Below are 19294 nucleotides of genomic sequence, written 5' to 3'. Positions count from 1 at the left end.
CGCTCTTACTCGTTTCCTTTTAGAAGCGGAACACAACACGATGATTGGATTTGATATAACATTTATTTCAAGAAAAAAATCAGTTATGTATCTGTTTGAAAGAATACGTAAAACTAATCAAGATGTAAACCACATTTTGTCATAATCCGGTGCAAAATGCATAATTTATTCCTCCATATTGGTCTTTTTGGTAGCATTATCCAAATATAGTCCGATCTGAGCCATATACGACACAGATGTCGAAAAGCCTAACACAACTCACTGTCCCAAATTTCGGCGGAATCGCACAAAAATGCTCCTTTTATGGGCCCAATACCTAAAATTGAGAGATCGGTCTATATGGCAGCTATATTCAAATATGAACCAATCTAGGTCAAATTGAAGAAGGCCCTGACACAACTCACTGTCCCAAATTTTGGCGAAATCGCAAAATTAATGCGACTTTTATGGGTCCAAAACCATACATCAAGAGATCGGTCTATATGGCAGCTATATTCTAATCCGGACCGATCTTGGCCAAATTACAGGAAGAAGTTAAGGGGCTTGACACAACTCACTGTCCCAAATTTCGGAGGATACGGACAACAAATGTGCCTTTAATGGGCCTAAGAACTTAAATCGAGAGATCAGTCTATATGGCAGCTGAATCCAAATCTGGACCGATCTGAGCCAAATTGAAGAGGGATGTCGAAGGGTCTACGACAACTCACTGTCCCAAATTTTGACACAATAAATGCGCCTTTTATAGGCCCGTGCCCTTAAAACGGCGTATAGGTCTACATGACTCTATCCAAATCTGGACAGATCTGAGCCAAATGGGAGAATGATGTCGAAGGGCCTAACACAACTCACTGTCAGAAATTTCAGCGTAATCGGATAATTAATGTGGCTTTTATGGGCCTAAGACCTTAAATCGGCGGATTGGTCTATATGGGGTCTACATCAAAATGTAGTCCGATATAGCCCATCTTCAAACTTAACCTAATTATGGATAAAAAAAGAATCTGTGCAATGTTTCAGCTCAATATCTCTATTTTTATAGATTGAAGCATGATTAGAATAGACAGACGGACGGACATGTCTAGACGGTCTTAGATTTTTACGACGATCAAGAATATACTTTATAAGATCGGAAATGGATTTTTCGATGTGTTGCAAACGGAATGACAAAATGAATATACCCCCATCCTTCGGTGGTGGGTATAACAAAGTATTTTTTACACAAAGTATTAGTTTACCATTACTCCACCATAACATGCATATTCCATGAATTATTCAATTATTTCAATTTAATTAATTGTAAAAATTTGTTGTGTTTTGTCTTTGCCAGGTTCTATGTAAATATGTCAGCGATCAAATCATCAGTTGGGCAATACACCAAATTTATGACTTTCTTTTTCTTAATAGATCACTTATATGATGATATTTAATATCGATATGTTTCGTCCTTTTATGTTGTACGGGGTGAGAGGCGAGTGGCAAAGCACCTTGATATACGGCTTCCTTTGATGCATTGGAGGTTAGCACTCATTCTGCTTCGGGATATATCGCAATTACCGATAAAAAATACTGATCCAGAATTTGGTTTCCTATTTGTAGTGCATCCGCCCCAATCAGCATCTTGCTCTATTAAAATATAATTTCATGTCTCCGTTTCCTTTTAAATATCGTAGGATATGTTTGGCTGCCGTCAAATGTTCTACATGCGGATCTTTATTTATTTCTGAAAGTTTCATAGCTGATTGGAGTATAATTGGGCGAGTTGTCAGAGCTATATATAGCAATGAGCCTATCAAAGTTCGGTATCGTACTAAAGCACCGAATGACGCTCGCTTTCAAGCGTCAAAGTTGAAATTTTTTTTAACTTGATTGATTTTGTAATCCAGAGTTGCATTAAAGCAACACGACGAACAAAAATAATGCTCATCGTGCTCATTCTGTTTCGGCCTTTTAAGCGTTTTGGATTGTTCAACATTAGGAGATAGATTCTTGTTCCTGTGTTAAAAAAAAAAACAAGTAAAAGCGTGCCAAGTTCGGCCGGGCCGAATCTTATATACACTCCACCATGGATCGCATTTGTCGAGTTCTTTTCCCGGCATCTCTTCTTAGGCAAAAAAGGATATAAAAAAAGATTTGCTCTGCTATTAGAGCGATATCAATATACGGTCCGGTTTGGACCACAATTAAATTATATGTTGTAGACCTGTGTAAAATGTCAGCTAATTCGAATAAGAATTGCGCCCTTTAGAGAGATCGATTTATATGGGAGCTGTATCGGGCTATAGGTCGATTCAGACCATAATAAACACGTATGTTGTTGGTCATGAGAGAATCCGAAAATCCGTCGTACAAAATTTCAGGCAAATCGGATAATAATTGCGATCTCTAGAGGCTCAAGAAGTCAAGATCCCAGATCGGTTTATATGGCAGCTATATCAGGTTATGAACCGATTTGAATCATACTTGGTACAGTTGTTGTATATTATAACAAATTACGTCGTAAAAAATTTCATTCCAATCGGATAAGAATTGCGCACTCTAGAGGCTCAAGAAGTCAAGACCCAAGATCGGTTTATATAGCAGCTATATCAGGTTATTAACCGATTTGAATCATACTTGGCACAGTTGTTGTATATTATAACAAATTACATCGTGCAGAATTTCATTCCCATCGGATAAGAATTGCGCACTCTAGAGGCTCAAGAAGTCAAGACCCAAGATCGGTTTCTATGGCAGCTATATCAAAACATGGACCTATATGGCCCATTTACAATACCAACCGACCTACACTAATAAGAAGTATTTGTGCAAAATTTCAAACGGCTATCTTTACTCCTTCGGAAGTTAGCGTGCTTTCGACAGACAGACGGACGGACGGACATGGCTAGATCGACATAAAATGTCACGACGATCAAGAATATATATACTTTATGGGGTCTCAGACGAATATTTCGAGTAGTTACAAACAGAATGACGACCTCTAGATGCTCAAGAAGTCAAGATCCCAGATCGGTTTATATGGCAGCTATATCAGGTTATTGACCAATTAAAACCATATTTGGTACAGGTGTTGAAAGTCATAATAAAATACGTTATGCAAAATTTCAGCCAAATCGGATAGGAATTGCGCCCTATAGAAGCTCAAGAATTCAAGTCCCCAGATCGGTTTACATGACAGCTATATCAAGTTATGGACCGATTTGAACCATACTTGGCATAGTTGTTGGATATCATAACAAAACACGTCGTGCGAAATTTCAGTCAAATCGAACGAGAATTTCTCCCTCTAAAGGCTCAATAAATCAAGACCCAAGATCGGTCTATATGGCAACTATATCAAAACATAGACCTATTTAAACAATACGTAGCGAAGTTGTTGGAAGTGATGCCAAAACACTACGTGCAAAATTTCGTTCCCATTTCATACCCATAAGAATTGTGCCCTCTAGAGGCTCAGGACGTCAAGACCCAAAATCGGTTTAAGTGGCAGCTATATGAGGTTAGGGACCGATTTGAACCATACTTGGCGCATTTGTTGGATATCATAGCAAAACACGTCGTGCAAAATTTCGATCCAATCGGATATGAATTTTACACTCTGGTGGCTCAAGAAGTCAAGACCCAAGATTGGTTTACATGGCAGCTATATCAAAACATGGACCGATATGGCCCATTTACAATACCAACCGACCTACACTAATAAAAAGTATTTGTGCAAAATTTCAACCGTCTAGCTTTACTCCTTCGAAAGTTAGCGTACTTTCGACTTTCGACGTACGGACAGACGGACGGAAATGGGGTCGCAGACAAATATTTCGAGTTGTTACAAACAGAATGACGAAATCAGTATACCCCCATCCTATGGTGGAGGGTATAAAAATTGCTATGATATTGGAGCTATATCAACTTATGGTCAGATGGTCCGGACCATAATTAAACTGAATGTAAAAGACGTTGTGTAAAATTTCAGCCAATTTGAATAAAAATTGCGCCCTTTGGAGGCTTAAGAAGTAAAATAGGGAGATGGATTTATATGGGAGCTGTATCAGGCTATAGACCGATTCAGACCATAATTGTCACGTATGTTGAAGGTCATGAGAGAAGTCGTTGTACAAGTCGGATTATAATTGCGACCTCTAGAGGCTCCAGAAGTAAAGATCCCAGATCAGTTTATTTGGCAGTTATATCAGGTTATGAACCATTTAATATTTGGCACAATTGTTGGAAGTCTATAAAAAAATACGTCAGCCAAATCGGATAGGAATTGCGCCCTCTAGAAGCTCAAGAAGTCAACCATATGAACTACTTACTCATTTCAATCTCGGCGGGACCTTTTCCATCAAGTCCCCAGATCGGTTTATATGACAGCTATATCAGGTTATTGACCGATTTGAATCATACTTAGCATAGTTGTTGTATATCATAACAAAATATTTCGTGCAAAATTTCATTCAAAGGGAATAAAAATTGCGCCCTCTAGTGGGTCAAGAAGTCAAGATTCAATATCGGTTTATATGGCAGCTATATCAAAACATTGATCGATTTGAACATAGCTTAGCACAGTTGTTGGAAGTCATAGCGAAATACGTCGTGCAAAATTTCATTCCAATTGGATAAGAATGGCGACCCTCTGGAGGCTCAAGAAGTCAAGACCCAAGATCGGTTTATATGGCAGCTATATCAATACATGGATATGGCAGCTATATCAAAACATGGACCGATATGGCTCATTTACAATACCAACCGACCTACACTAATAAGAAGTATTTGTGCAAAATTTCAAGCGGCTAGCTTTACTCTTTCGGAAGTTAGCGTGCTTTCGACAACAGACGGACGGAAGGAAGGACAGGCGGACGGAAGGAAGGACAGACGGACGGACATGGCTAGATCGACATAAAATGTCGCGGCGATCAAGAGTATATATACTTTATGGGGTCTCAGACGAATATTTCGAGTAGTTACAAACAGAATGACGAAATTACTATACCCCCCATCCTAGGGTGGAGGGTATAAAAATAATAATTGTAAGCAGATATAGCCCTTATATTTTTGTTTTCAATGATAACACTACGCAAAGAACTCAACTTACCAAAATAAATCCTGGTGGTAAAACATAAAAAGGGTTACCAATTTGTTTTTTTTTTTTTTAATTTAGTATAAACAGCGCCTTTTTGAGGTTTTCTGTAACAAGTGAAACAATGTTTTGTGGAAACTTTCCACAGAAAACGAAGCTAATACCTACCTTATGGACGTACAAATATCTTATGCTTAATAAATAATTTCTTTGCATTTATAAATCGGAGAAAATTATACGACCGGGCAATGGATCTAGATATTTCTTAGCTTGGCCCAATAAGGAGGCATCAATTGCTTCTTCAATGACCGGGCGCATTAGTTCTATTAACTGACTCCAGTTCTGGTTAAACACGTCATTGGCACTATCGGTCAATGCTTTATTTTCTCCAAACAGATTATCGAATTGGAAATGCATGAACCCAATATGTTTGACATTTGACTTCAACGACTGCACTTCAAAGAAATCGTCCGAATCTTTTTTAACACGTTTGGTGTCAACTGCGAATTCCATTTCCAGTTCCTCTATAACAAAGTTGACATGTTTTCAAATTTAAACGGTTCAATAACACCATATGAACTACTTACTCATTTCAACCTCGGCGGGACCTTTTCCATCAATATTGAGTACCAGTGCTCGTCCAGCTAGACCATACTCGGCTTTCAAAAGTATATTAGGTATTTTCAAACCCAAATAGAATGTTTTTTCGTTCTTTACACTAAAAATAAGGAATAGGTTTGGTTAGGTAAGGTTGAAAAGAGGGTGCGGATATCAATTCGCCCCATGCCACTATAGATATACCCCTAAGCCAGTAATCAGCTTTTTTGGGTGCGCTAAATAATAAAAAGTAGAAAATCGTGGTACTATCAAAATCCTTTCTACGCGCCTAAAACGGTTCATGTCTGATATTGTCTCGACACCTAAGTACTGGTGTCTGTTAGCCGCGAAAGCCGGGCAATTTCAACGCCCCACGGTTTCACCATCTTTCCCATATGCCCTGCATATGCTACCACTTTGCGCACCTATTCGGCATAAGTGAGCTCATAGTCCCGGTTGGCGCGGGATAATTGTGAGCAACACACGGGCCTGAACTTTGAGCGTCGACTTGTGGTGTTCTTCGTTATCACGGGAAATTTAGCTGAAAGCTACCGGGTGGGCGATTGGTGGAATGTTTCGTATTTATGCGAAGTAGCTGCAAATGCGGCCGCGGTCAGTCAGCTATTCCGAGAGCAGAGTTTCAGTGAGGGGTCAGGTGGCACTGACTCCTACTCAAAAACTGAGTGCCAATGATACTCGAAATAACAAGGCGAGTTATTGGCTGGAAGCGAGAGTCGGATCTTGGAGAAAGCGGATCGCGACGTCGAGGGATACATATACGATCTCAGATAACCCATGCTGTGGATTTGTGGTTAGTCGGAGACTGAAATATCTTGTCTCCAGCTTTATTCTGGTGGATAAGAGGCTAGCCACAATACGCAAAAAAGCCAAATTTTTGAATATCAGTTTTATTTGTGCTCATGCCTCTACGGATGACATGGACGAGCAGATATTAAGCTCGTTCTGGGAGATCTTTTATGCGAAAATAGGGAAGGAAAATATCTTTGGTCCAACAGTCGGAAAATGTAGCATCCAGTAGATAACGTCCGATAATGGGTTACGTCCGATAATGGGTTAAGGCTAATAGATTTCGACGCGGCAAAAAACATGGCAGTTAGCAGCACAAGATTTCAACTTAAAAAAAAAAAAAAACAAGTAAAAGCGTGCTAAGTTCGGCCGGGCCGAATCTTCTATACACTCCACCATGGATCGCATTTGAGTTGGAGTTCTTTTCCTGGCATCTCTTTTTAGGCAAAAAAGGATATAAGAAAAGATATGATCTGCTATTAGAGCGGTATCAAGATATGGTCTGGTTTGGACCACAATTATATTATATGTTGTAGAGCTGTGTAAAATGTCAGCCATTTCGAATAAGAATTGCTCCCTTTGGGGGCTCAAGAAGTAAAATAGAGAGACCGATTTATTTGGGATAATAAACACGTATGTTGATGGTCATGAGAGCATCCGTCCTACAAAATTTCAGGCAAATCGGATAATAATTGCAACCTCTAGAGGCTCAAGAAGTCAAGACCCCAGATCGGTTTAAATGGCAGCTATATCAGATTTTGAACCGATTTAATCCATACTTGGTACAGTTGTTGGATATCATAATAAAACACGTCATGCAAAATTTCATTCCAATCGGATAAGAATTGCGCATTCTAGAGGCTCAAGAAGTCAAGACCCAAGATCGGTTTATATGGCAGCTATATTAAAACATGGACCGATATGGCCCATTTACAATACCAATCGACCTACACTAATAAGAAGTATTTGTGCAACATTTCAAGCGGCTAGCTTTACTCCTTCGGAAGTTAGCGTGCTCTCGACAGACAGACAGTCGGACGGACGGAAGGACAAAGAATGCGGCATACAGAGCAAAACTGCAATCAGTGGCAATGCGTCAGATGAACGTGAGTTATCGGGAGAAAAGGCGAAAGGAGAAAGGTCTCGTCAGCAGAAAGATAGGAAATGGAAAAAGACCTGAGTGTGAGCGAATTGAGATGTACAGGGGTCAGAAAGAAGTCCGGAAATTCTACCAAAAAATCAAATACTAAGCCGATGGCTTTGATGTACTCCTGCAGAGACAAAGAAGGAAAACTGGTAACTGATATAGAGAGTGGGTTGTGGATTTGGGAAGAACATTTTACCCAGCTGCTAGTAGTTGGACAATGGCTGCGAAGAGGATACGCAGAACCAATCCCTGCTAATGGTATACAAAGACTGAAGCAGTGACTGAAGAACAGCAAGGCAGCAGGATCCAACAGCTGTGGTGGTGTTTGCTACTGAAACCTTGACTGGTGAGGCGGCTGCGCCAGGCTCCACTAGCCGACAGATGACTGGGCAGCAGGGGCTTTTGACGAAGACACCAGGTTCAGATCTTAAGAACAAGGCTGAATCTATTTTATCTTTGCATGCCTATATTTTGTCTATGCCATCGGTATTCTTCGGCAAATCCATGCGCTCTTTAAGAGGTTGGAAAAATAAAAGGCGCATTGCTCTCAGGGGCTTGGTGCGAACGATCCGAAAACTCTCACCGATAAGAAGAGAGACTCCCTTTATTAGGTTCGGAGATTCGCTGCACAGGTTACCTCAAAGGCTACACGTCTACATTCGGAAAGGGAACCACATTCAGCCAGAAGACTGCGGTCACCTGGAGGGCATCCCATGTCCAAGAGAACTAAGACGATCAAAAGTAATACGGTCTAACAACCTTTGCTTATATCTCTCGGAGCAGTTTTGTAATGGGAGTTGTAGACAAGGGTGAAGAACTGGGCTGTATACTTAAAAAAAATTGAAGTGGGATAGTAAATGGACTGTCATCTGTATACTTCGATGTCCTTGCGGCTGTTATCGGGGCCGATACAAATTAATAGCTTACGGAGATCACCGTTCAATTGAAATGTATCGTTTGGGCCTTAAGAAGATTGACGAGATCTGGCCAAGCGCAGCACTAGATTTAGTCAAGAAGGAAGAAATTTCATCTCGAGCAATGACACACGCTTAGATACCAACGATTCCCTCAGAGACTAAAGGACTGTAATCCCAATCTTTCAACCACTGAATGGAAGATTGGTAGATTGGATTAGGCTAATGGAGACCGGAGACATACACTATTCGTACTAAACTTCGGCTGTCTTGCAGAGCATAACAAGTATGAAGAAGAAGTTGAAACTGAAGATTGTTGCTGAACACTTGTCTGAATAACTATCGACCAGATCTCTAGTCTGGCGGATTGCAGGAGACTGGAAATCCCCCCTGCCACCATGGAAATAAGAGAGGTAGGCGTCAAGACCCAAAAAGTCCTGTATGGGTGGGCCATTTCAAGGTGTGCGCTAGCGGGGAAGGACGAAACTCAAAAGGTACTGGGATAGCACCAGCTAGTGAAGTATCTAAGGAGGAATCGTCCAATCGTTCTGAATCTTGACTATCATCCGATTTCTGCAGATAAATGTCCTAAGGTCCTTCTGATGGCGGGGGGATTTGACATGGTTCTTGTCCAGGAACCATGGGTGTGCGGAGGAATGATTCGCTGAATGACTCACTTGTGGTAGCATGTAGTAGTGCCAAGTTAAGGGGCAAACAGCGACCGTCACGTTGATCCCAGAACTGGGTGGTCTAAGGAATGGCTGCAGAAAACTCTTCAACTGAGCGAAAGCCACAAAGCAATAAACGATTGTTATGGCTATAAGGCTGTGGTAAGAAAAAACAAGGGCGAGCTAAGAAAGGCTCAGAACAAATCCTGGTTGGGATTCTGGACTTCCGTGGAGGGTACATCTGAGGCCTCTTGGCTGAGGAAGATCCTACCCTCGAAACCTATTACGGAGGGATATGTTCCGAAGTCAGAGAATATATGGACAATGCCTGTCCAGAATGAATTAAGAAGTTCCAACGAAGATGTCTTTTGAAGGCTACTACGATAGTACACGCAAATCGGGACGGTCAAAAGCCCGATGGGAAGATCAAGTAGTGAGAGACACCTCGATTATAGAAGGAGTGCAGAAGATCGAGGTGCTTGGAACGTTGTTCTAAGTTCGGCGGATGGGACAAATGTTCCGTCATAGCCAATTAAAGTAAGTAAAGAGCTCATAGTCCTATGTGCACCTTTATGGTGCCGGAAGCTATTCTGATGTCCTTATTAGTTATAACTTCGACTTCTCATGTACCTGATCTCCCCATAAGATTTCGTCCTCCTGCCGAGAGTTTCATTGTTATATGGGCGTTCGTCGCCGTTCTATGTTCAGGCAGTTGAAAACAGATCTTAGTCCTTGGATTCCCAATATAGACTCACTCTGTCCTCGAGCTTTGATCCATCTTTTTAGCATGATCTTCCAGATGCCAATACCAGAGTTAGGTAAATTCAAGAGTATGCCGCAGGAATCAATGCCTCGCCCTCGATCTCAAGGGTCATTTCAGGTATCCTATCGGAAATCTCATACGTTCCTTCCACATTTCCTATCGTCGCCTAGATTATACTTCCAGCTCCTTACTTGAATGTTCATTGACATTTTGCATTTTCGCATAGATTAAACCGCTATGGTGTGACCTGCTCCTATTCTGTATCCATTCTCCCATCGCCTTAAGTCTCTTTGTCGCAGTGATTGACTTAATCTGCATGTCTATGGGTCTAACATCGGAGACCACCGTAGCGTAGAGGCTAGTATGTCCGCCTAACACGCTGAACATCTGGATTCGAATCCGGGCGAGAACATCAGAATAAATTTTCTGCGGTGTTTATCCCATCCTTATGCTGGCAGCATTTGTGAGGTACTGTACCATTTGGTATGGCTGCCATGTAAAAACTTCTCCACAAAGAGGAGTCGCAGTGCGGCATGCCGTTCGGACTCAGCAATAAAAAGGAGGCCCCTTGCCATTGTGCTTATACTTAAATCGGGCAGCAGGTATATGAGAAGTTTGCCCATGTTCGCTAATGATTGTTTTGATGTGATATTTGACACAGATATCACTGGCAGTCATACCAATGCACAAATAAACAGGTAAACTGGTATTAAGTTCGGTTCGGCTGAAGTGTGGATACCCACCCACCGATTTAGACCAAATTCGGCACTTTGATTAGTCTAACAAAAAAAAAAAAACAAGTCACTGTTACATTTGGTTCAATATTGGTCTTTTTGGCTGCTATATCCAAATATGAACCGATCTGAACCATATAGGATACTGATGTCGAAAAGCCTAACATAAGTCACTATGTCAAATTTCAGCAAAATCAGATCATAAATACGCCTTTTATGGAGCCAAGACCTTAAATCGAGAGATCGGTTTACATGGCAGCTTATCCAAATCTTGACCGATCTGGGCCAAATTATCGTTGGTGGGTATAAAAATTCCGCGAATGGATTTCCGCGCGAAATTCAAATTAATAGCTCTTACTATTTGTTGCCCACAGCAGTATCCATTTAAAATGCAATGAAACCGTCATACTTTTACAGGATTTTTCCACGGCAGTCCTATTTTTGGTAATTTTAAACCTTTTGACGTTAATAGTTCAAAATTTGCTGTTATTTCGATTCAGTTCTTCAGTTTCACCTACAATGGCTCGTCTTTCCCTTTTATTACGAATGTCTGAACTAAAAAATTCACTTGCCTTACATCCGTTACTTTTGAATTTATGAGACCCGTGATGACAATTTTTTTGAAGTCCATGTCTAGATTAACGATGGGAGTATCCACTTTCACGTGTATTCTTTTAATTTTGTAGGGATCGATGGAAATCCACTTGACGCCGGGCACATCTATTTTATTGAATCAATTAAAAGATATTGTCATCAGTGTAAAAGTTTTTGAGAAGCGGAAACAGTTATTTTACCTACCTTTGATGCCCTTTATAAGAATATTCTGCCACAGATCTTTTAAGCAGCCTCCATTGTTGGAGTCGTGTAATTTACAGGGTGTCAACGAGTTTGCTGCAATCAAGAATATTATTAATGTCTTGCAATTGTTTAAATCATTCCAATGTACTTGGTTCGTCAGTGTGCACAATTGATACCATAAGTAATGCCAACAGAATACGCAATAATGACCTCGTCCCTTGTTTTTTAATATTTAGTGCTATGTTAGCCATTTCGAGACTGATTTCAATGAATATTGGATACGAACTAACTCATGCACGATTGTGTGTTTGAATTAAATAATAAGCTACCGTTTATTGACATTAGATGCACAATGTACGGGTTAAGTTTAAAAACTGGTTTCCTTAGGAGATTATATCTATAATAAAGCTATTAATATTTTTTAGAATCATTTATCTTTTCGAAAAATAAAAAAAAACTTTATTTACTCCATACCATTTTTTTATTATGGTTTTAATTTCGAATCAAACACACAAATTTAATCCAAAAGCAGGTATTTGGTTGTGGGTGATAAGGCCAAAGAACAATTTCTAGATTTCGGAAATTACTGTCATGTCACTGTACAATTGACTAGAAGAACAACCGTATGTAAATATAAGAGTTTAGACTCTTTGTTTCTTATGGTATTGAAATGAGAGAGAAACTAAAATTGAATCAATTTCGGCCACTGATTTCAATAATTCTTCCATAATTCGTTGTACTCATGTAACAATATTAGTTTTATGTATTGAAATCTTTCCACGACGATTATATTTATTTCTTTATAGAAACAGGTATTTGTTTTGCATTGCCACTAATTAATTATTCAACTAAGTTACTTTCCGCTTTAATACTTTTTTAAATTAATTTGAACCAAATTGTGTTGATCGGAGGAGAGATGCATAATGGAGACCTTATTTCAAACGAGTTACAAAGAGGAATTGTCATACCTCAATTATTGGTGAATTTATTTTAAGCAGTCTTGGGTTTAATTTAGATAGTCATATTTTGTAACAAAAATTGTTTAATTCAATTCAATTCTTACATTTGCTTTTTGATTGTAATGTATTTGTCGAAATTCTCCCCCACCAAAGCCTACCAAATATATATATTGTATGTAGCCCAATCATCATCGTCATAAATCAAGTGAAAGGTATCTAAGAGTAGAAAACGTATCTTATATCCAATTGTCGGATCAAGTGTTTGAGGGACCACCCCAAACTACAAAACACCCCTAAATCGGACATATTTACCGACCATGGCAATATGGGACTCAAATGAAAGGTATTTGCGAGTAGAATACGAATCTGATATCCAAATTTGGGACAAAGTTTCTGGGAGTCTACCCCTTCCACAAAACACCCCCAAAAAGGACTTATTTACTGACCATGGCAATGTGGGGCTTAAATAAAAGGTATTTGAGTGTAGAATATGAATCTGATATCCAGATGTGGGGCCAAGTTTTTGGGGGTCCACCCATCCCCGAGAACACCGCCCAAAAAGACAAATTTACGGCTATAGCAATATGGGGCTCAAATGGAAGGTCTTTGGAAGTAAAGCACGAATCTGATATCAATGTTTAGGAAAAGTGTCTATGGGGCTACCCCACCCCCATAACACCACCCAAATACGAAGTATTTGCTGACCATTGCAATATGAGGCTCAAATAAGAGGTATTTTAGAGTAGAACACGAATCCGCCCCATACCCCAAAACACCCACCAAACCGGTCATGTTTGCTGACTATGGAAAAATGGAGATCAAATGAATGGTATTTGGAAGCAGACCATGAATCTGAAATCAATATTCGGGACCAACTGTCTAGAGGACGTCCCACCACCATAACAACCCCCAAGTTGGACTTATTTGCTCACCAAACAATTTGGGTCTTCAAGACAAGGGAGCTCGATATTCATAGTTTTTAGGGCCCATTCCCCAAACCGGACATATTTGCTGGCTTTTTCAATAAGGGGTTTAAGTGAATGGTAGTTGAGATTAGAAAACGAGTTTGTATTCCAATTTTGAGACCAATGGCAATATGGGGTTCAAATATATGAGAATAGAGCACGTTGCTGATATATTTTCAGGGCCCATAAATCGGGCATATTTACCCACCACGTCAGTGTGGGACTTAAATGAAAGGAATTGGAGCGTAGAGCAAGAATTGATACCTACTTACGGGACCAATTTTCTAGGGGTCTACCCCTTTTCCAAAATACCCCACAAACCGTAATTTTTTACTGGCATCGAAATATGGGGCTCAAATAAAGGTATTTGGGAGTAGAATACGTATTTGATATCCAAATGTAAGACCATGTATTTAAGGCATCACCCCTTCCCCAAAACAATCACTCAAATGAAAGGTATATGAGATTAGAAAACGAATTTGATTTTGGGGTCATGTGTTTGGGGGACGCCTCATTCTGTAAAATCCCCTTAAAACCAATGGCAATATGGAGTTTAAATAAAGGGTATTTTAGAGAAGAGCACTATGCTGATATTTTTTCAGGGCCAAGTGTCTGGGGGACCACCTCACCACCTCACCCCCGAAAACACCTCTAAATCATACATCATGAGAATATCGGGTTGAAATAAAGCATTTTAAGAATGTAGTACACCTTACGTCCAAACTAAAATTCGTAGATCAATAAAGATCATATGGGATTCAGATAAAGGCACTTATGTTGTTAAACTATTAGTCAAGCGATATACTATTGGATTGCCCAAAAAGTAATTGCGGATTTTTCATATAGTCGGCGTTGACAAATTTTTTCACAGCTTGTGACTCTGTAATTGCATTCTTTCTTCTGTCAGTTATCAGCTGTTAATTTTAGCTTGCTTTAGAAAAAAAGTGTAAAAAAGTATATTTGATTAAAGTTCATTCTAAGTTTTATTAAAAATGCATTTACTTTCTTTTAAAAATCCACAATTACTTTTTGGGCAACCCAATATTTTCGTAGCATGGTATTTCGCTAAAATCTCTTTAATATTCCAAGGAAATTTTGTTCCATATAAAGGAAAAGAACGCGCAGAGGAGCGGGCCCGGTCCAGCTAGTATGATGTAAAATCATTAAGGAAAGGTAAAAGTCAGTCGGAGCCGACTATAAAATACCCTACGCTACTGAGCCTACGTACTACTTTCAATACATGGAACCTTTGTTGAAATCTGGCCATACTTCAAATTTGCATCCCTATTGAAATATTGTACAGACCCTTGTAAGATTTACGATAGGACCTAAATTGTGACTACAGCAGCCTTATATCGGATGAAAGATATATATGGGAGCTATATCTAAATCTGGACCGAGTTTGATGAAATAAAGCACACGTCTATGACTTCAAATAAAACACCTAACGATAAGTTGTATAGATATCGAACCAAAATTGTAGCTTCTATCGCCTTAAAAGGCCATATCGGATGGAAGACATATATGGGAGCAATATCTAAATCTGGACCGATTTTCATAAAATTTAGCACACATGCAAAATTTTGTGAAGATCGGACAAATATTGTGGCTAATTAAGCCTAAAAATGCCATATCAGATGAAATATATGTATGGGAGATATATTTAAATTTGAAGCGATTTTTATGAAATTTTGCACTAGTATTGAAACGTCAAATAAAACAATTCACTTAAAATTTTGTAAATGCGACCTATACCTTGATCACAAGAATACATGGACAAAACAGACGGGCATAGCTAAATCGAATCTGGAAGTGATTCTAAGCCGATCGGTATACCCACTGATAGGTATACCGACCGATCTCTTTCTTAGCGTTTGCAACCAAATGCACAAGATTATAATACCCGGTAGCACAGTGGTGGTGTATGTATAAATATATTCCCAAAGTAAAAAAAATAGGCCTGTCCTTACTATATGTGTTCCAAATGATGAGTACTGAGGAAATACAACCATAATGCAACTTATATGAGTTGTATTGAAGGTAAAGTACATATATTCGTAAGATCCCAATTTTGGACCAAATATTAAAGTAGAAGGTCAGCCAGTATGTGTTCCTACCGCGATAATAGGGGAAACTAAAATAAAAGGTAATTAGAAGTAGAATATCAATGTGATGTCAAAAATTATCAGCCAAATTCGCGGATAGCGCTTAACCACTCAAATACATTTCCTACGGAAATGTGAACCGAGCCAAAGATAGCACGAAACAACTTTAATTAAGCTTGCGCACAGCTTTGTCACCATCAAATTTTTCATCACTATTTGATGTATCTAAAGTGCATTTTTATACCCTACACCACTACTGTGATCCAGGGCATCATAACTTAATGCATTTGTTTGTAACACCCAGAAGGAAGGGAGATAGACCCATTGATAAGTATACCGATCGACTCAGAATCACTTTCTGATTCGATTTTGCTACGTCCGTCTGTCTGTCCATGTTAATTTACAAAGTACAGGTCGCAGTTTTCATCCGATCGTCTTCAAATTTGGTACTGGCATATTTTTTGGCCTAGAAACGAAGCCTATTGAAATTGCAAAAAATCGTTTCAGATTTGGATATAGCTCCCATATATATGTTCATCCGTTTTGCAGTAATAACGCAATAAAATGACACATTTTTAACCAATTCTCTTGAAACTTGGCTGTAAGGATTTTCTTTTGACTCTCGATATTACTGGTGAATTTCATAGAAATCGGTTTAGATTTATATATAGCTCTCATATATATGTTTCGCCCGATTTTCACTCCTAGGGCCAATGCACATTGTATTTATAGAGTAGGTGTAAGGTATTATACAGACGGCACCGCCCGACTTTTGCCCTTCCTTACTGGTTTATCATTCAATTACTACGGAGCTAATTAAGTATCCTTTCCCAACAAGCAACATAATCTACAATCGTTCACTTACTCGGAGAACTTAATTTTGAATAGTTCAAGTTGTCGCTCGCTAGGACTTATTATGAGATTAGGAACTCAATGTTTAAGTTGAATATTGTATTTGATAGATTGAAATTCATTACCCAACTGTTAATTGCTAATTTGGTTCAACTTTCTTTGATCAATACGCACGCCAGCTAATTCTACAACTACTTCTGCTAGAATCTGCTGTTTTTGAGCAGTTGTTGTCCATTTTCAAGATTTGTTGTTCTTTATTTTTATTATTATTTTGCCCATCTCGTGGGCTTATTAATCATCTGAAACTTTATCTACCACTTCTTCCGTGGACCAATAGAACTTTGCCCCTAGAATACGCCCATTGATATTCTACCATCTAATCTACAACTTACTCTGCGGACTAGTAGAACACAGCTAATGAACGGCAATCGAAATAATTTTGGTTGACTTTGCTGTTATTTGTTGTTTATATTATATCAAAAAAAAAGTAGTCAGTAATAGTAATCACCACTTTATGGTGCGGTTGAGTTTTGTTTACCTATTTATGTATATGTGTAATAGGATGAATTTTGAATTACAACTTGCTGAGAACAAGTTGTAATTATGTAGGTTGTATTCTCATTATAGGCTAAAGTACAATTAGTAGCCGGTACTATTTCCATTTCGAGCCCCACGCTAGGGGAAGCGCCCTCTTGGCCGCCAGGGGCGGGTGAAGAGGCGTGTGCACCAAGGAACAGGATTTTTTGAAGGCCACCTTAGCGCTGAGGTTAGCATGCTTATAACGCTGAACGTCTGGGTTCGAATCCTGCCGAAAACATTAGAAAAAATTTTCAGTGGTGGTTATTCCCTACTAATGATGGTGACATCTGTGTGGTACTATGCCATGGAAAATCTTTTCCCCAAATAGGTGTCGCACTGCAGCATGGCGTTCGGACTCGGCTAAAAAAAGGAGCACCCCTTATAACTATAAACAGGGGGCCCCTAATCATTGAGCCTAAACTTGAATCGGACAACACTCATTAATATGTGAGAAGTTTCCCCTATCCCTTCATGGAATTTTCATGGGTAAATTTGGAAGTTCACAAACAGGCTTGGAGTGTAAGAAGGAGATTAATACATTCTCTGAAGATGGCACGATCCGTACTGTTTGAGTGCGGGGCCATGGCGGGGTAAGGGAGAATGAAGAAGCAGTCAGTTTGGCAGTAAAGACCAGAGAACAGTCGTCAACAGACTTAGTTAATCCGATGTCTTTCAAAGCGACGCAGACCTAGGTAAGGGCGTTGGCGAACTGTCTAAGGGGCGTGGTATGGAGAACAATTAAGGATTATGTTACACGGAATTCCTGACTTCGATTTTTTAGAGGTTATGTATGCCCATAGTGCAGGAGCAGATTAATAACGACACTCTCTTTTCAACCTAACCAAAAACGTTTTTTTTCGAGGGTACATAGACTTTCCTGTGCCTCTGTGCAGGCCGACAAATTGGTCATTAAACCAGTAAACCATTTAATATGATAATTTTGTGTGAAAAAAAAATGATAACGTCCACAGATTGGTTTAAAAACAGAAATACCAAATGATGAGCAAAATGCGTTCTTAATTTTTTTCACCAGAAGCAATTTGCAGCATCAAACAAATATTTTATGAAAACCAGCCGTTGTAAGTTCAAATTTGCCCATGAACATTCCATACCATACATAACACGCGGGCGTACGTGTTGCATGGTTAAAAAAAGTTAAATTAGGCAAGTTTGTTTTGTGAGAGTTAAAACTGGTACTATCTTCCCTTTTCGCTTAAAAAATTAATATTTTTCGCGATTACTTTTTGAAACACTACAAAAATTTCATAGATAACATTATATTCTGATTAAAATTTTATCATAAGTAATGAATATCAATACCAAATGGGTGTTTTTAAGAGCTATAGAAAAGTTTTTCAAAAAAATTAATAAGCACATAAAATTCAAGAAAACTATATTTAAATCGATAGTACGGTCCACATAAATTAATGTTTGAATATTATTTCGTGCAAATGTTGACCGTGAATGCTTCAATGGTGTCTTCCCATACGTCAATTGAAGCAGGTTTGTCTGTATAGATATGAGCTTTAACATAGCCCTACAAAAAATAGTCTAAAGGCGTTAAATCACATGATCTAAGAGCCAATTGACCGATCCTGAACGTGAAATAAAATGTTCACCGAACTCGCCTCTCAATAAGTCCATTGTTACGCGTGCTGTGTGGCATGTGAGAGATCATCTTGTTGAAACCAAATGTCTTGCAAGTCAAGCTTTTGCATTTTGGGCAAAAAAATAGTAGAATATCATCTCACGGTAGAACTCACCATTCACAGTTACGTAACGATTCGCATAATCTTTGAAGAAGTATGGTCCAATGATGCCACCATTTCATAAACTGCACCAAAATGTGATTTTTGTACCCATCACCGAAGGATGGGGGTATATTCATTTTGTCACACATCGAAACATCCATTTCTGACCCTATAAAGTATATATATTCTTGATCAGCGTAAAAATCTAAGACGATCTAGCCATGTCTGTCCGTCTGTATGTTGAAATCACGCTACACTCTTAAAAAATAGAGATATTGAAATGAAACTTTACACAGATACTTTTTTCCCATTAGCAAGTTAAGTTCGAAGATGGGCTAAATCGGACTATATCTTGATATAGCCCCCATATAGACCGATCCGCCGATTAAGGGTCTTAGGCCCATAAAAGCCACATTTATTATCCGATTTTGTTGAATTTTGGAACAATGAGTTGTGTTAAGCCACTTTGCATCCTCCTTCAATTTGGCCTAAATCGGTCAAGATTTGGAAATAGCTGCCATATAGACCGATCTCTAGATTTAAAGCCTTGGGCCCATAAAAGGCGCATTTATTTTCCGATG

The 19294-nt window shown here is 39.1% G+C and overlaps 1 protein-coding gene across 1 annotated transcript; it reads right to left on the bottom strand.

Moving 5' to 3' along the window:
• Positions 1–5123: 5123 nt before the first annotated feature.
• On the bottom strand, positions 5124–11810 carry LOC106089014 (circadian clock-controlled protein daywake). Its single transcript, XM_013254755.2, has 5 exons — positions 11651–11810; positions 11503–11595; positions 11277–11424; positions 5662–5792; positions 5124–5598 (listed from the first exon to the last, which is right to left on the bottom strand). The coding sequence occupies exons 1-5, from the start codon at positions 11751–11753 to the stop codon at positions 5291–5293; spliced, it is 783 nt and encodes a 260-aa protein (XP_013110209.1). The 5' UTR covers positions 11754–11810; the 3' UTR covers positions 5124–5290.
• Between the last annotated feature and the right edge of the window lie 7484 nt (positions 11811–19294).

This window comes from Stomoxys calcitrans, chromosome 2, assembly GCF_963082655.1.
Source record: "Stomoxys calcitrans chromosome 2, idStoCalc2.1, whole genome shotgun sequence".
Taxonomy (NCBI): Eukaryota; Metazoa; Arthropoda; class Insecta; order Diptera; family Muscidae; genus Stomoxys; species Stomoxys calcitrans.
The sequence above is the reverse complement of the archived record's forward strand: the minus strand, read 5'-3'. Positions and strand labels throughout refer to the sequence as shown.

Bases quoted from the DNA above. Each gene is read 5' to 3' on its own strand.
- LOC106089014 (XM_013254755.2), bottom strand. From the start codon at position 11,753: ATGGCTAACATAGCACTAAATATTAAAAAACAAGGGACGAGGTCATTA. The intron at 11,596-11,650 runs GTACATTGGAAT...TCTTGATTGCAG, and splicing joins TGTGCACACTGACGAACCAA to CAAACTCGTTGACACCCTGT. The intron at 5,793-11,276 runs GCAAGTGAATTT...CCTTATTTTTAG, and splicing joins TCAAAAGTAACGGATGTAAG to TGTAAAGAACGAAAAAACAT.